The sequence below is a fragment of the Neopelma chrysocephalum genome, unplaced genomic scaffold (assembly GCF_003984885.1).
Source record: "Neopelma chrysocephalum unplaced genomic scaffold, ASM398488v2 Primary Assembly neopelma1_71, whole genome shotgun sequence".
Lineage (NCBI taxonomy): Eukaryota > Metazoa > Chordata > Aves > Passeriformes > Pipridae > Neopelma > Neopelma chrysocephalum.
In genome coordinates, this window is record NW_020897731.1 from 9,582,760 (window position 1) to 9,601,355 (window position 18,596).

Genomic DNA, 18,596 nt, shown 5'->3' on the forward strand with positions numbered 1-18,596 from the left:
TAAAAAGTAATGCTTATTAATATATTTAAACAAAAATAACGGTTTCAGTGATATATAAAAATTGTCTAAGCTAGGAGGCACGACAAATAAAATGAACAAATAATTATGTTCATTAGGTTAATTATTGTTCTTTTGAAATTTCATCAACCAGACATGAAACTCCTATGCTTTCTTTCCTATATTAGCACTCGTTTTATTTGTCAGTCAGCAGTTTTCTGTAAGAATCATCCACAGTAAGAAGTTTTATTCAGAAGAACTCCTAAGGTCAGTAACAATTTGATGAAGATAGAATATTCTCAACATGTTCTTAGTGTGACACTTTATGAGAAGATATCTCCAGACACTACTAGTTCCAAGCCTACAAACCAGAAGAATCCTCTCCTTCTTAGCAATTACTTTTCAAGTTTTTTTTAAAAGCTCACAGAGGAAAAGAAAACATAGCACTTATACATTGTACCAATGAGGAGTAACAGGGAAAGCAGTATAATTTGAATGAGGAAACTTTTTTCTCAAATACTGTATTTTCACAGCAAAATTGACATAAGTGAATGCCAAAATATACCCAAAAGCAGACAAGTGTGTTCTAATGATTTTTTTAATGAAGAATATACTTCCACTATAAACACAGGAAAAATAAAGCAAAGAGAAACAAAATATGACAGGAGACTATTAGACTGCTGTGAACAACTCAAATTTCTGAAAACCCTATTCAAAACTAAAAGTAATAGCAGTTCTTGAACACTAACAGCAGTAACATAAAACCCATGTAACATATACATGGCTCCTTTAATATGCAGTGTAGAGAAAGCAGTTTGCTTCCCAAGTCACTAGTAACAGCTCAACTTTAAGCATATTAGGTGAAGCTTCTTGACTTTAAACAGAGCAAGACTAGAAATAAGTTTTAAACGAGCAGGTCTGTCAGGTCACTGCAGAATGAAATAAAAGCAATTTAAAAGTGGTTTTCCAGTAAACAGCAAAACCTTCAGCACTGGTGTCAAATGAAAGAAAAGGGCTACACAGACTTCACTGTGCTAAGCTGATTTAGACAACCCCCCAAATACTTTTCCTGTCCAGATTCCAAAGACATACTAATACTGGGAAAAAGGACTGTGCCATACTGCATTTTGTACTTCAGTCATGTCTGGAAATATACTGAGCATTTCATATCACCCGGTTCTTATGAAACCTAATGTACAGTAGACTCAACACCACTGACACAAAAAACCTATACAATTACCAAAACCCTTGACTTTCCCTAAAAAAAAAAAGTCATTTGACCAATATCAAAAGCATGATGACCAGCTTTAGCTAGCATCATTTAATCTCAAGGACTTTCTCATTTAAGAGAGATTTTAAAATATAACTTTCAAGTGAGAAAAGTTTCATCTTCTGTTGTTTCCATTGTCTAAGCCAAGCACTTCCAAAGCTGGGTGCTCTACAGGACTAAAGGAAAATGTGCATATAATCACAGAATTGTTTGGGTTGGAAGGGACCTTAAACATGATCTGGTTCCAACCCTTCTGTCATGGGCAGGGATGCCACCCACAGACCAGGTGGCTCAAAGCCCCATCCAACCTGGCCTTGAACACTTCCAGGGGTAAGGCATTCACAACTTCTCCAGGCAACCTGTTCCAGCATCTCACCACCCTCACAATGAAGAATTCCCTCATAACATCAAATCTAAACCTCCCCTCTTTCAGTTTAAAACTCATTCCCCCATGTCTTATGTGTATTTGTCCATGTAAAAAATTACTCTCCATGTTTTCTTCAAACTCCCTCCAGGTATTGAAAGACCACGAGGCCTCCCCAGAGCCTTCTCTCTGCCAGGCTGGACTAGTCCAACTTTTTCAGCCTATTTTCATAGCAGTGGTGCAGATAATAATCAGGGAAGGGACTTGACAGGCAGCAGCTCACTATCAAGAAGATTATCTACTACTATATAGCCTTCTACTATCACCATGGAAGGAAATATAGTAATTTTGGAAATAATTATTTTTCAAATTATGCTTGCTTTTATTGGTATGAAATTGCCATTAATAACTCATGTACACCTGCAGTTTGAGCATTAGAGTGTTTCTTAACCACAGAACATTATTTATCTTGCTCTGATCAATGAATCTAAGGAGAAGAAACCCACATCCCAACAAGTTTTGAGACAATACTCAAAAAAGGATGTGACACTCACATGCAAAATAAGGTTTTCTTTAAGTGGCAGTGCTATGTTCCCACAGAGACACTCTCACTTGTTTCAAAATGTATCTGCCACCTCACAGAGAGAACTCAGAGGAAGCAGGGAAGCTTTCAGGACTTTTGGTAGCTTAAATTCCACTTTTAGGAAAGATGTCTTAGGTTTCTTAAGTCCTTTCAGAAAGCAAGGGTTAAAGTAGTAGGATAATTCAGGAAAACCTTTATGCCTTTGGAATGACATGACAGTAAGATGTATTTGAAGTATAAGTCATAGATATTAAGAACACACAACCCTTAGATCTTCAAATTTTCAGATCATGCAACAAGTAACCTTGTTTTCATATAGATAAGCACCTTTTAACATAAATATTCATAATACTGTATCTTCCAAATAACTACATAATCAAACCTTTCTGAAGAATTCTGTAAAACCCCAGTCTCAGCTTACATAATTTAAAAAACAAATACAGATAACATCATATTACCTTCTAAACAAGACACCAGTTCCTCAAATGGGAAGGTCCTTTACAAGAAGGGCACGTAACTTCAGATATTTCAGGTACAGCTGTGAAAGGTATCCAATGTACTAATACGTCCTTCACATTTTCTTGACATCCAAAATTTTATGACTAAAAATATTCTTAGTCTTTAAGACTTACTGTAAGTTAGCTATAATCCATTTTATAAAGACTAAAATATCCTTCAGTTTTTATTTTCTGCCTAGATGAAGGGAATTTATCACATTACAGAACAAAGAGCTTTTTTACATCACTTTTCCACACAGACTTTAAACAGCAAATCAGAGGATAAAGTTTTGAACAAGTCTATCATGCTATAAATACACAGGTATTCCTTGTTATCTTAGATCCTCCCTGTTTACTGACCCAAAATTCTTCTTAAGGATTGAAGAGGCTCTGCAGATCTGTTATCACTATTTTTGGTGCTGAGAAAGACTTTAAAAGCCATTAATTCACACAAAAAGTGATTTTTAAGTATAGCACTGAAAAGCTCTATGACCTCTGAGAAATTTCAGTACCAAGGAAAGACAAGTCTTTACCTCTCAAGTTTGAATATCACCAAAACATATGATGCAATCAGATGTCAGAACTGTATCTGACATTTCAACTCCTTTAAAGTTTGTATCTGTAGCAGTAAGCTTCCTAAAACACTAACAAGTTCATACTTTGCAGCTGTATCTACACAAACAGCTAAATAAACTATTTGGAACCACTTCATTTTTGTGGATTAGTACTTCTGTCACACCATTAAACCTCTTATCTCCCCCTACCAAACAGAAATAGGGCCAGGGAACAGTACTGCATTTCAAAAGGTGGAAGATACTGTAAGATTCTTCTCACTTTTGCATTCATTAAAGCAAATAAAACATTCACCAAATTAGTTTCAGTTACAGTTTGTGAGGTATTCTTACACAGTGAATTTCAAGAAATCAAAGCAAGTTTCATGCACATGCACACCTAGCAACAGCCTAAATCTTTAAAAAAATGCAGTATCATATAGATAAGAACTCACCTGTGTTGTTTTACCAGACCCAGTCTCTCCAACCAGCACAAATGACTGATGTCTAATCAAAATATCTGTGAATCTTTCTTTATATTCCCAGACAGGAAGTTGTAGCCTTTTTTTCAGGATGTCATAATATCGTGGTGTATGTGGTAGATTTGTGAAAGGGTTAATACTGTGTGGAATCATTGCTGGTTTTATAGCTGGTAACCCAGCAGCCCCATAATATGTAGAGTTGGATGTAGGTCGAAGATCCTTTTCCTTGTCCCTTTCTCTGTCACGATCTCTATCTCTGTCACGATCCCTGTCGCGATCTTTGGAACGGTCATCACGGTCCCTGTCCCGGTCACGATCTTTCCTGAAATGAGTTAAGAGACACAGCAGAAAATGAGACACTTGAATATTTAAATGGAGAGGAGGAATTTAAATACAACACAACTCTAAAGGTATCCAGTATAAAGTGGATACAAACCAAAGCTTTTAAAAAGCCTTGCAGGCAGCTACCCAGAACGATAAGCACCAAAGAGTAACAACAGTATGATGCACACTCAACACTAGAAGTATACAGATATACATTAGATATACTCCTTGTACCCAAACACTACAAAATTCCTCTCATTACAGGCAAGACTGAACAAAGCCATCACATGGAGAGAGGATCATTTTAACCCTCTTCGTTTAATAACTATAAAGAATCAGCTGTGCATTCTAGACTTCTCAGTTCTTCCCATCCTTACTTGCTGCTGCAGAAAAATAAGATTACACTTCATAGTCTTTCTGCCTACCTATCCAAAGTATTATGCTCATCCACAAAAAATTAACTCAAGATAATAAGCAAGCCATGGAAGAGAAGCTTGATTTTAATATCCCACTATTACTTTGTAGCTTTTTTTTTCTTTCAAGTCTTAAGATACAATTCTGACTCAACCAACTTTGATATACAGGTTGCTGAGTCTGGAACTGAGACTTAAAATCAGCCACTACAGTTCATGGGATCAGATTCATTTAGAGTGCAAATGACCCTTAAGATCATAGAGTCCAACTGTTATACTAACACTGCCAAGTTGTGTATTATCTTCTCCAGTATCACCTCCTACCACACATTTAAACAGCTTTTATGTATTCCCATTTGTTCCAAATATTAAGTAAAAAAAAGTCACTGCACTTGCAAAACAAAGACAGCATTATTTTCAATCTCTGGCCACAGTGTTAGTGAGAGTTGCTCATTTTGCAAGTCCATGTACTTGTTCTTGCACATACAAACACACACTCACAAAAAAAATCCCTTGTTTGACCCAAAAAACTACAGCCACATGCTTTAATAAAAATTCCTAATTCAGGACTTTGAAACAAGCCCTGCTTTATAAAATCAGCCCATCACATTCTAAACTATTGTGAGTTAAAGGATTAGTGGCATCTTTGCTTGCAAAACTGAGGATACCCTCAGCTTGGGCTCCTTTTGTGCACTAGCTGAAATCCTATCAAAAAGGCAAAACAACAAACTAAGTCAAACCAGCTTTATAGTAAGTGCGCACATAAACACTTCCAGGAGCATGCAGAAAAAACAAAACCTCTCATCCTTTACCAACACTCAGGCATTCCTGAAAGTAGAGAGCTTGTCCAAAGAAAACTGTTGGTCAACACTCCTCTGCACAGCTTTTTTTGTTTACAACATGCAGTTGGCATTGAAATATAACTGTTGAAATAATACACAAATTCCTACCTACAGAGAAGATACAGTAACCAAGATTATATTAGTACTGATTCTATACATTTTAATTCAAAATGTGCTGTGCATTGGAAACAACCACCACTATTCTTTTTAAATTGAACGAATGCAGGCTTAATTTTTTCCTCAATACTTCAACATATTATGGCCACAGAAGCCATCAAAATACAATTTTTTTAAGACCATTTCTTTTAAGACAGACCCATTGAAAATAAAGGATTACAAAACACTCTGATTACTGTCCCTTAACTCACTTGTATATAGATTCTCCTGAAGTTCTGGACACTGAATTGTCTAAAAATGAAGAGCTGTTTAGAGCATTTGCTTGAATCTGAGATACCCTAGCTTCAACAGTACTTCTAGCATAGTCAAATATCATACAAGCTAGAAATCTCTTCTCACTGTAAAGTGGCAGGCAAATATTGCAGAACAATAGGTTCATATTCTCCCTATGAAAAAGTTACCACTGTTATAAAGTGATGGAACTAGGTTCCATTATGCTACTTTTAGTAACATGTATCACACAGGAACAAAGTTTGGGACTTGCAGGTGAGCTATTTACCATCAGATTTTCATATGTCTGCGGGTACTGGGATAAACACATGCATGGTCAGACAGTAAGGAAAGTAAATAAAGGTATGAAAGCAATTTAAGAACAGTGTAGTTAGGGTAAAATGCAACAACACACTTCCTTGAAGGTAGACTAAGACACATTACTTACAGGTTTTGATTTGGGGTTTTTTGCATGTGTGTTTCTGAAGGATTTTTATCCTTCACTGCTATCCAGTCAAAGTATAAAAAAGCCCCACACCAACAAAAACCATTCCACAACCATTTACTTAGACAGCATGATGTCAAAAGCTCCTGCATTGCAGACCACCAAGTGCACCTTCAGATATGCTTCAGCCCCACATGAAGCAGCACTACTGCTAAAATGAACAGACCCACAATATTGCCAACCCTTCCCATGTGTTGGCTCAAGCATTTCACTGGCCTTGTGAACAACAAGCCCCTCCACCAGCGTGAATTCTAACTCGAATCAGGTCTTGTAGCACTGTTATCTCCTGTACTGGTAGCTATTTGTATGGGCTTAAAACAAACAAAAATACAACCTCGAGAACAAAACAGTGGATTAAATGGACTACAAATACAATCCAGCATGGAATGTCCCATTAATCCCCCATTTCTCAGTTTCTTCACTGAGCTCTTACAGCTATTTAATTGCTCAAACAGAAAGGGAACCTATCAAGCTCTATCTACATTTCAGAAGTAAAAAACTATTTGTTTTTTATGTTATTTAAGAGAATTGAGTCTTTTTCCTATTAAAAAGCAAAAGAGAAGCAAGGGGAACCGGATCCCAGCATAGAAACAACACAACATACAACATACCTTCAAAATTACTCTCTAACACTCATTTTATAGCAACACTTTTTTTCCTAAAACTTGGTCAACAAGAGAAAAGAGGAATGACAGTTATGCTGCCATATGAATTCCCTAAAATTTCTAAAAATATAACTTGGCAGTTCTTAATTTATAAACTGTCACATTTTAGTTACTTTTCATTATTGCATAGGGAAAACTGAACTCCAACCCGGAAATTAACAGTAAAATAATTATAATTTAAACATTTGACTTGTACCTGACTGCCATAACAGCCTCCAGAGTCAGAAAGTGGATGGGGTTTTTTGGTCTGCTTTTAAGTGAAAAAGTCTGGTCTGCTATCTGCCCTTATTTCCTTCCATTCACTCATATATAATATATGCACACATGAATACAAAAGAAATACTGTAGCAATCACTAAATCAGAGGATAAAAAGCATATAAAAAATAAAAATGGAAACAAAGGGCTCAATGTAAACGACGGATCATCACAGTGAAAGTCTGAACACACCTAACAGCATCACTGTTATCTCTCCATTACTAAACACAGCAACAGTTGATGCAAAAAAGGCAGTGCAGCTAAAGGAGAGTTTCTGTTCTATACATTAAAAAATCAAAGTACAATTAGTCTGAACGATACATCCCACTAAATAACTCAGATGTTACACAAGAACTGAAGTATATTTGCAAAAAAATTAGCATATTTTAAAATAATATGTATGTAATTCACACACTGTAACCAAAAATCTTCTTTACAATTTCCATTTTTCCAAGAAGTTTTTTACTTCACAGATGATACTTCAAGTCCAAAGAAAACAGATGTCGTAGGATGCTTAAGGTTACACCAACAATTACAAACCTGTTGGCCTGGCACTGCTGCCACGTAGAGCCACACAGCAATAGAGGAGTCCATTAAAAAGGGACTAAAACAATAGAGAGTACCTTGATACAACCTTTATATTTAGTCACGTGGTCCAGTTTGAATGCAAGATAAACTACTATTCTGAATGTGAAGTGGTAACCATGCAAGGAGCTAATTCAGCTTAGCCCAGCTCCAAAACCATCTAAATTACATGAAGGCACTCTCCACACAGAGGAGGACATGTACACACACGCTGTTGACAAGGCCCTGTGCATCTTCCTTACAGGTTTGCACAAGCTGCAAAACCAAACTACCCTAAAATAAACCAACCATGTAACTTTAGTATGCCTCGTGCTACATGAATTAAGATTTCAAGCACTGTAAGAAATAACCATGGTCAGTAATTATGCTTATAGCGAGTTGTACTCAGTCCTATGCCATTTAATGCTTTTACTGGCAGAGGAGGAGGGGACAAAGAAGGGGCACAGGACCAGCACTTCTACAAGCTTTTAGGTGCCATAAAGGTCAAAGTTTTCCGGTTTAAAAATGTTACCACTAGTGGGAACTCATTATAGGATACACAACATGGTAAGACTAACAGTTCAGCACATCCGATAATCAGTAAAAACAATGATAAATAAAACCACACCAAAACTATAAAACCCACGAACACACAGACAGGGAAATACTGACCTATGGTTATCTTGACAACCAGATGTAACAGTCGCACCACATTTAAATAACAGCCACTTTTGACACAACCACTTGAAAATTTTACAAAAATCTCTACAAACAGAAAAGCCGCATATGTACAACTTTTCTGTAGACTCAGAGAAGCTATTTCAACCTCTGGCAAATCATACAAAATTGCATCAAAGGAGACAAATAGCTCAATCCACTTATTCTGAAATATATGATTATGGTGATCCTACATACAGGAAACAGCCAATCAATAATAAATTTTGTTCCGCTGAGAAAAATGCATCCAACTCTAGGGGCTAAGCGTACAACCTCACCTTAAAAAATGAAAAGGCAAGTTTTGCAAAGACTGCTTATCAGTGAACATTAACTGCTACACCAGACTTACTATTACTGGAAGCTTTCAGAACAAGCTCAAGTATTTTTCTTAGATAAATACTCTAGTCCAAAACAACACCGATGGACTCCAGTAATTGTTTAACTCTCGGAAGTCTTCTGTGCTCCGTCAAGAAGGCCAAACTAGATAAATAGTGTATATTTTTGTACTCCTTGAGACCTCAGAAATTTACCTTAAAGAGCCGCCCATGTTCCCTACCCCTCCCGCCCAATTAGAGGATAAAAAATTATGCAGAGAAGGCTGTAAAGCAACTGTGAATCAAAGTACAGTACCAGTGCATTGTCTGTGTTCTTGCAATTTCATTAACCTTAACGAAAACGTGCTGAAGCGCGTCCAGTACAGTCCTAAAACTTTAACCTTCGCGAAACTAAGGAAGAAAAATCCCTCCCTTACCCTTATCGTAAAACCCACCTCACCATCGATTTTTACTTCAAGCCAAACACATCCCCGACGGCGACTGAGTGTAAGATGCTAACAAAGGAACACCGCTCCTACCAGGTCACAAGGGCTGGACAAACCTCGCGCTCATCTCTAGGCCCAAGTCTGCCAGGCCTCTCAAGGCAAAGAGAGGAAGAAGTAAACAAACATAAAAGGAAGGGGGGCAACAGACGTGTAAAGGTGGCGAAGCGCCGCAGACAAAGCCCGGCGCGGGGGCGCGGGACCCACATCGCGCCGCCCCCGCCGCGGGCGCCTGGCCCGGCCCAGCCCAGCCCACCCGCCCAGGCGGCCGGGCCCGGGCCCGCGCCCGCCTCCCGTGCCCCGCCCCGCACCGCCCCACCAGGCCCTCCCGCCCCCCCGCCCCCGGCCCCCCGCCCCCCCCCCCCGCGGGCCCGGACGATGCTAGGCCGGGCCCGGCGCTCCGGGAGCCGCGGCGCTCGGGACCCGCCCACACGGTGGCCTCTCCCCAGCCCGCACAGCAGCCGTCCCGCGCCCCGGGAAGCCCCAGCCGCGGAGGGGCGGCCAGAGTCGGGGATGGGGCGCGGATGACGAGTGGGCCGCCGCCATCCGCCCCCCACCGGCCACACCCCGCCGCGGGCCGCGCCGCCCCTCACCCGTCGGTGGTGCGTTTCTTGCTGGAGCTGTAGTCGTCCCCCAGGTCGAGGCGGTGGCGCTTGGACATGGCGGCGGTCGGGTGGTCGGTCCGGGCGCTCCGCGCTCCCTCCCCGAGCGGCGGCGGCGAGGCACGGCCGACAAAATGGCGGCCGGAAGGAAGCGCCGTGGCCGCGCGAGGCGCTGGCGCGCGCGCGGAGGGGCCTGTTGGCGAAAGCCTCCCGACGGCGCGCGCCCGACGGCACCGCCCCGCCCCGCGCGCTCCCGCAGCGGCGCGAGGGGACCCGGCTGGTTCCCCGGGAAAAGCCCCGTCGCAGAATCGTAGGGTCATAGCATTGGCGGGGCTGGAAGAGATCTTTAAGATCAGTCCAACCATCAACGTAGCACTACCACCGTAACCCTTAAACCACTAAGCCATGTCACCAGCGCCAGATCCAGACACCTCTTGAACACCTCCAAGATGGTGACTCCACCAGCTGCCTGAGCAACCTCTTCCAATGCCTGACCACCCTAACACTAAAAAATTTTCTTATATCTAATCTGAATCTCCCCTGTCTTAAGGCCTTTTCCTCTGGTCCTCTCACTACAGGCACAGTTGGTAAGACCGGCCCCCACCTCACCACAGCCTCCTTTCAGGTGATTTTAGAGAGCGGTGAGGTCACCCTCGAGCTTCCCCTTCCTTAGACTAAACAAACCCAGCTCCCTCAGCCGTTCCTCATGAGACATGTTTTCCAGACCTTTGACAAGCCTTGTGCCCTTCTCTGGACGTGCTCCAGCACCTCAATATCCTTTTTAAAGTGAGAGACCCCAAACGGAATGCAGTACTGGAGGTGCAGCCTCACCAACACTGGGTACAGAGGGAAAACAGCCTCTCCACAGCCCATCCTGAGTGGAGGACGGGAATTTCCACAGAGGGGGGTTGAGCCAGGATAACTGTCATGAAAAACCTCTGTTCTAGGCCATTAGAGACTTCCCCGGCAACGCTCGCCTTGTGTGTGGAAAAAAGGCAACCTTTTACAAGTCATCTGTGGCAGAAGCAGTGCTAGAAAACCAGGCACATTAAAGCTACATGCTGTAGAAGCACATGCAGCCTTTACCCAAATGTCAACAATAAGTGTTCATGGTAGTGTATTTCAGGACGAGAAAATTCAGCTATCTCTCAAAGACCCAGAAACACACTTACCCATGTTTGCCATTTCAGCACAAGGGAAGCCTGAGTTCATAAATAACACAAACTCCAGCAGACTTGTTCAGTCCTACTGCATCCCAGTCTTCTCAGCATGAGCATGGCTACAATAGCATTTAGTAATACAGTTCCTGAAGTGAAACAAGACACGAGTTCGAGCACCATTTCCTCATGGCAGTTAGGTTCTGCTTGAATAGTTATAGCAGTAATTAGTTACTTTTTCACACTTCCAACCAGCTTTAACTGCCAGCAGAAGTCTGCAAGCTTAAGTGTGGTCCAGAGGAGTTGGTCCTTAGGGTTGTTTCTTGTGCCCCATAGCTGTTCCCCATCTCCTGCCACTCCCAGCACCTTTTAAGAATTGGGTTAACCCTCCACACAAGAAGCATTTGTCCTATAACTGAAGGCACAGATGCGCCTGGGCAGGAGAAGATGAAGTCAGGCAGATAATGAGATGCTTCTAATGGCCATGCCTTCAGGTCAGAAGCACACTTAGTGCTCACTGAGCAACTTCTGCTCCCACACAATTTCATTCAGCCATTTCTGCTCCCTCTAAGTGTCAGCAGCTGCCTCGCTTTCCAGTGCAGTCACTTGATACTTCAGCACAGCTCATAAAACCCATCTCTAGAAAAGCACTGTTCTTGATACTTCTGACAGCTATTTGGAGAATATCAGCCACTGGACATTCTGTTCTCTATTCCTACCCTCTCCATTCCCAGCCTATATCATGGTCCTTCAGCACCCCTGTAGCAATTTAAATTCATACCATAGACAAGTAATTTTAAGATAGAAATTAAAAGCACTACCATCATATTGGTAACTCTCTTCAACTAGGTGCATTTGTTGAAAAACGTGCGCATTGCAAGCATTGCTCCCTGTCCCTCTTCACAGTCCTTCTGCCAGAGATTACCACAAACTTCGCTCAGCTACTTGAATGAGTGCTCACTCCTGCTATCTGACTGTCAGAGCAAGGGTGCATTCACATAAATGGCTCAGTTAACAAACATGAAAGTGGTCAGGAAGGATCATCTAGTAACAGTGACCTGTTCCACAAGTACAGCCAGCTCAGCAAGTGGGTGTTTGTCCATAGCTTCATGTTCCAAAGATTTGATGAAATTGAGTATAAGTCCTAAAATATTTCATGTAGACAAGTCCGTAGATTATGTTCTTTAATAGAAAAGCATTTCTGCCCCTAATTTTGGATAATATAACAAAATGGCACCCACAGCTCCACTGGAGTTCTCGACACTAGTGTAATAAAAGTAACTTTTTTCTGCTTAGAGTTATCAACCAAAATAAATATTCCTGGAAACTGGATTTTGAGCTTTTCCTGTGAAGCTGGAAGTACCTTTTCAATTTATATTACAAAAACCACTGGAATATCTATGTCAGAGATTTCCAGAGAATAAGTGTTACAGAGTGACTCTCTCTATCCCAAATATCAAGCTTAGTTTTTGTGATGCTGTGATAGTGTGCACAGACCTGTGTTGGCTGAATACAGCTGAGGGAAGACTTCCTAGACATCTTCCCAAGTGGATTTTAAATTATGTCTGTCTTAAAAGAAAGCAAATGATCATTGAAATGGAGTACTGGAATAGCACCCATTTAGAGGGGAAAAAAAACACTGGCTAGGTCTCCTTGGAAAGTAGGAAAACAGGAGAAGAAGATAAAAGCATTAGTTGGGATGAGAAGATACTGCTGGGCTCTTTAGAGAAGACCCAAGTGTCCAACAATGGGAGCTTGGAGAACTCTGCAGCTCTGTTACAGATCTGTCTTGTTCTTCCCTCTGCAGAGCAGCATAAAGCTACTTATGGTCTTACTCTAGGTTACCTCATGGCCAACATCAGGCAAATTTCTGCTTTAGGAGGTAGGAAGAAAGGAGCAGGTGTCTCAGCTGGTATGAAATCTTAGGCTAGAGCTCAGCAACAAATGCAAAACAGGAGGGAAGAAGATTTTATGCTAGTTGGGGTGAGCAGCTACTTGCACGCTATGCCCCAGACTGATATCCCACAAACCAGTTCAGTCTGTTAACAACTGTTAACTTTGCAAACTCCTGAACTCATCCTCCACCCAACCGTGCTTTGAGCCATATGACTGCATAATATCTGATCTGGTCCCACCCCAAAGGGTTTACAATGTAAGACCTTCATCCTGCAAGCACACACATGCCTTATTTTACTAATGCAAGTAATCCTTTTAACTTCAAAGGGATTAACAAGGAAAGAGTAGGAAAACTAAGCATGTATGTAAGTGTTCGCAGAATCACAGCCTAAATATAAGATGAGACAAGAGAAAAAAAGATTGGTAAGCACAAATTGACATAATGACAAAGTGATAAGCATTACGTCAAAAGCCTAAAGGATGAAAGGAACGTGTAAAATAGGGCATATTTAAGCATATTTTCTGCCTTTTCAAAGGCATTTGTTAAATAAGAGGTTTTTATTTCTCCCCCAAGTCTTTTATATCCATCTATAAAAATGAAAATCTTAGGCTAAGGAAACACAAGACATTTGTATGAGCTGCCACTTGACTATCTACTCTTCTACTCTCCATTTCTTACCCTAGTTTTAAATTCATTGGTATCAAAATCCTCTTATCCAATTTCCGGTGAATATTTCTTCACATTTGTTACGGGCATAATATTTAATATGCTCTTTGGGTTGAAAGGAGGGTTAACGTTTAAAACTGAAACAATGGCTTAGGAGAATAGCATCATGTCTAATTTTTTTTCCTGATTGTGCAGTGCCTTCTCCCCTGAAGAATAAACATGGATCTCAGGCAAGCCATAATTCAAAAACCCTGGAACTTCCACCCTGGATCAGGTGAGGTTTCTGACAGAGAAGCATAGTGTCATAGTGTCACAGTTTAGGTTATTATTGCCCAAGACTAATTGCTTTATGCCTTTTCTAGAGATTACCAAGTCTGTAAAGCGCATGAGACCTATCCAGTGTAACATCTTAGTCAAAACACACCTTCTTCACTGGCTTAAGCTAAAACAGGGGATGTTTATGGTGAAGTGACACCATAAACCTCTGCTGCAATGGAAGACATAATAATGAGCAGGGTGGTAAGAACGACATATAGGAGAGGTTAAATCTACTAAAGCTTATGTGTTAGAACCCTAAAACCTCTGTAGTACATATTTTTTTTTGTGGCTGGCTAACTTGCAGTAGACCCTAACCTACAGCCTATATATTATCCCAATGCTATGGCTACACTTTTTCTGCCAATTTTTTTTATTTTGTAGTTTGTTTTTTTAAAAACAAGTCTAACTCCTGTTTAGTATAAATCTACAAAACATTATAGGAAAAATTTCCTGCAAATGAATTCAAATATTAAAATTAAGCTTTTATGATAATTATAACTGCAATCACTGTTTTAAAATTGTATATATGTATATAAAAATGGGTAATGCCCTTTGAAAATTATTCAGGAGCCTTAGGTGCAAATCCTTATCACAGACAAGCTCTCGTTCTATCCTTCCCCACCAACCCCATGTGAATAAATGGATATTATCCTCATGTTCTGTCATATCATCAGAGAAAGAATCCTTGAGACAAGAACCCACAATCAGAGCATGTAAAAATGTCAGACTTCCACATCTTTTAAATTTAAAAATATGAAGATGAATACATGAACTGATCTCAATTTCTTCAGTGAAGAAAAGAGACAGCTTCTCTGTAATTACAGAAGCTAAACTTTGCAACACTTCAAGTATATATAAATCAGCGCTTTGAATTGCTCTGGGAAGTACACTATAGGAAGCCAGCATGGCAACAGAACTATTGCCATGACAGCAAACTTTATCAGCCATACAGACACCCATCTGAATTTGTGAATGGTTATTAAATGTTATCCCATATAGAACACACCACCATGACTCAGTCTGCAGGTCAGAAAGGTCTAAATAACTTCGGTAAAGTTTCATAAAGAAGAAAAAAAAGAGAGAGAGAAGGAGAGAGAGATTGCAGCTTTTTTATCTACTACAACATTAACCAGAGTAAAAAAAATCACTTTTTAAAACAAACCCCACTCTCTAGAAGGAAACACATTGTTGTAGACAACCAGCTGCTATTCTGAGCCCCTCGGTCACCTGCTAAGGCCTTATGATCACCTTTAATCCTCTCAGAGAAACTCTGCAAGAGCAGGTATTCATTATGTGCTTTGAATAGAAATGGAAGAAATTGTGTAAATCAAACCATCACCCCCAAGTAAATTAAGTCATATGTCTAATTTACATAAATTATACACAGAATTCACACGTTGTTCTCATAACTTCTAGGTCTTCATGGTAGAAGTGGCATTCGGAAACATCTGAAACTAAGGGCTAATATGTTGTAAGTGAAGGCAGTTATCTTTTAAGCTCCTTACAATCTAACTGCTCTCTATGCCAAGTCTGAAATCTTGTGAGAAGCTCCTTAAATATAAGGTGTTTTTAGGAAGTAGTAACTATTTCATATAGAACTGTTTAAAGCCAGAGAAGACCACAGTTTCAAGCTTGTTGCTTGACCTTGTGCTAGAATATTGGAAGAAGAGCCAATGCAAGTTTTTCTGTTGGCACTTCTTTTGAAAAAATCTAATTCTTTCTTGAATTTTCTTCACAAATTTTTTTACATCATCAGAAAGAAAAAGACGTACTACATTGGTCTACATTTTTCATTTCTTTTGTGTTGAATACAATAATCTCTTATTCACTACTGCATTAGCTCCTTAAAATCTTTTTTTAGGTTCTGTCTTTAATACAATCTGTGCAACATTCATATTCATGCCTAAAATTAGGCAAGCTGGAACTATCAGTGGTACATCTTCACTCTGAGTATCTGCTAAATTACTAGGAAATTTATTTACTTAGTTTCTGCTATCTACATAGTGTTCCTAGTTTCAACAAACTAAGATTACAAAAGGCTAACAAGCAGTGAGACAGGTGATCTAATAACCTGTAACTCATGGGCTACTAACATCTAAAGTGGTAAATACTAATCCTTACCTTCAAAATAAGTTCCAGATTAAATTACAAAATAATAGCCATAGAAAAGTAAGCACACTAAAAATCCATCATATCCTGGAACTAGTCAGTAACAAACTATAAAGATTAATAATCATACCTTGACCAGGTGGGCCCAATTTTTTAACAAATGGTCTTACTTATTCTTTCCCCAGATGATCAAGTCTTTTTCTTCCAACTATATTAAAAGTCCATTTGCAGAAAAATTATCCCAGCTGATGAAAACACTGAAAGTGCACTTAAACCTCTGCAGCTACGTAACCTTCCTCTTAACATCTTCTTATCATAAAGCCCCAGCCTTGCAGAAGTGAGGTTATTTTGTTAGTGTGTCATTCTTCTACCTAAGGCTCCCAGCTGAGAGTAACACCCTTAGTATAATCTGAAAACCATTATAAGTATCATCAAAGAGCTGAAAGAAGACATTGGTTAAGTTTGGGGATTTTGGGGGGATGTGGGGTTTAATAAACTGATGCATTGTGAATGTACTAATGTCCTCTCTATTGAGGAAGATTGTTCTCAAAGGGGAAGGAGAAGGTGCTGCTCCTTCTTATAAACACAATGAATACAATGCTCTCATGAGTGACCTTCTTTGTAGAGATAGAGCAACTTGGGCCTCAGCTGAAAACACAGAGAATGCTATACCTGCAGCATTTTTAAAAATTACAACAGTCATACCTAGGTTTATATAGGAATTGTCTTATGTGCTACTAGGCTTGTTTTTGTAATTAGAGTAGTAGTGACCTTGTCTTCTACATAATTCTGCCTTTGCAAAGGTGAGCCGTATGTATGGCCTTTTCTTGTCTTGTAACTGGGCCTGCACATAGCTGATCTATACACGTGCAGGTTGGATTTATTAAATAACTGCTACTTTCTGCCCAGATCTGGAAAGTACCAGGAAAGAGGATGGTGAGGAATATGCAATGCCATAGCCTTGCTCAGACTCTTTGGGCCTGGACTGCAAAGCAGATTACTTGTTCTGAAGGCAGCAGCTTGCTTTCAGACTTCATTTTCTTGGGCTCTATCTTACATAATCAGTGAATATTTCCTTATTGTAGGAGAGGCCTCCTGGAAAGAGAATGGCTGGGACTTGTCTACACTTGTCGGGTGTTATTCAGACCACAAGGCCAACATAAAGCAATGCTGGTTCAAACTTGTTTTTGCCTTCTATGTATGTGAAAACCAGTTAGTTGTGTATAGTTTTGTATAGCATAGTGTATAGTATTTTCATGTACTATATGAATGTGAAACACCACTATTATAGCAGTACCATACTGTAATACTACTTTAATAAGAGGAGAGGCAGAATTAAGGGTATCAAAGATAAAGAAGTGCTTTCTTCTGCAATCTAAACACTTTCTTTGAAGCACCTTCTGTCTGTGCAATGGTACATGCAATATGTAACACACAGCCCAGTCTTACGTTATATTTAACATGCAGCAAATAGTTCCATGGGTAAATGAGGCATTTCAAGATTGTGCTGCAACACTACCTAAGCAGTCCCTGACCTTCCTTATGCTGGTGGCTCAGTCTCATCTCTGCAGTACCCTCTCCCTCACTATGGCATAGTTATTTGGGTAATCATGCAGTGCATCAGGCTGTGAAACAGATATGTCTTAAAAAACAACCTAGCAACAACAATGTAAAGAGAGTTCCTTAGCCTGTTTGGTTTCCTAACAAGGGAAACAGATGGAATAGCATGGGGACGCAGACAAGCAACTGAAGATAGGACACTGTCAACTGCCAGATCACCTGAAAAAGTCTATGACACAGCAGTCTGACACCACTCATAGTGAATAAAGTTCAGTGCTTGAATATATCTTTGGACAACCAGGACCGAAGATTTGTATTTACAATTTTTTTGTAAAAACAATTTTTTAATATGCATTTTTACATACCAGATGACTGATCCTACATTAAAGTGACATCTTGATTGATTTGGATATACTTACATGAATAATATTGGCTGCTCTTAGAAACACTTATTCAGCATTTTTTCAGAAATATTCAGATATTTGACATTAGCTTTATTTTTCATAGATTCTAGTGGAAATTAATTAATACCTTGGAGCAAACTTATACTGGAGAATCTTGGAGAATTTTCTTTCCCTTAAGAGAAGGCAGTGCTGCTTAGCACCTTGTGTGGGAGAGTGATGGGGTAAGGACTGCATCTTTGGTACAAATATTCCATGAAAAGCATTCATATTCTAAGAAAAGCATGTAGTATCCTACAGTGAAGCATGTTGATCTGTGGGAACAGTAAAGTAGGGAGAAACATTTCAAGTCCTTAGCTGAAACACTGTGGACCTTGTAGAGGATCATAAATCAAATGAGATTGTCATGTACTCATCTTTTTAACAGTGTATCTATTTGGACACTCAAAAATAAACCTAAGATAACAGAACAAGAACAAGTCTTTCCATTGATAGATATTCATACAACAGAAAGTTCTAATACCCCTCCTACCCATCCTTTAACACTGAAGTTCTCCCATAGGTGCAGTTTTTATAAGCTCTTTGATCTACTTTTGTCAAATAAACGGTGTTAACAAAGAGCTGATTTTTGCACTGGTTTAAGTTAACCTTT

General features: G+C 39.8%; 1 protein-coding gene across 1 annotated transcript in view; it reads right to left on the reverse strand.

The window, feature by feature from the left end:
* Nucleotides 1-9,981, reverse strand: part of DHX15 (DEAH-box helicase 15) — a 50,078-nt gene extending 40,097 nt beyond the window's left edge. The window contains exons 1-2 of the mRNA XM_027686320.1: nt 9,828-9,981; nt 3,718-4,066 (exon numbers count right to left, since the gene is read on the reverse strand). Of these exons, the coding sequence (XP_027542121.1) occupies nt 3,718-4,066; nt 9,828-9,895 (417 nt within the window). The 5' untranslated portion in view covers nt 9,896-9,981. The remainder of the gene's footprint in view (nt 1-3,717; nt 4,067-9,827) is intronic.
* Nucleotides 9,982-18,596: the final 8,615 nt, after the last annotated feature.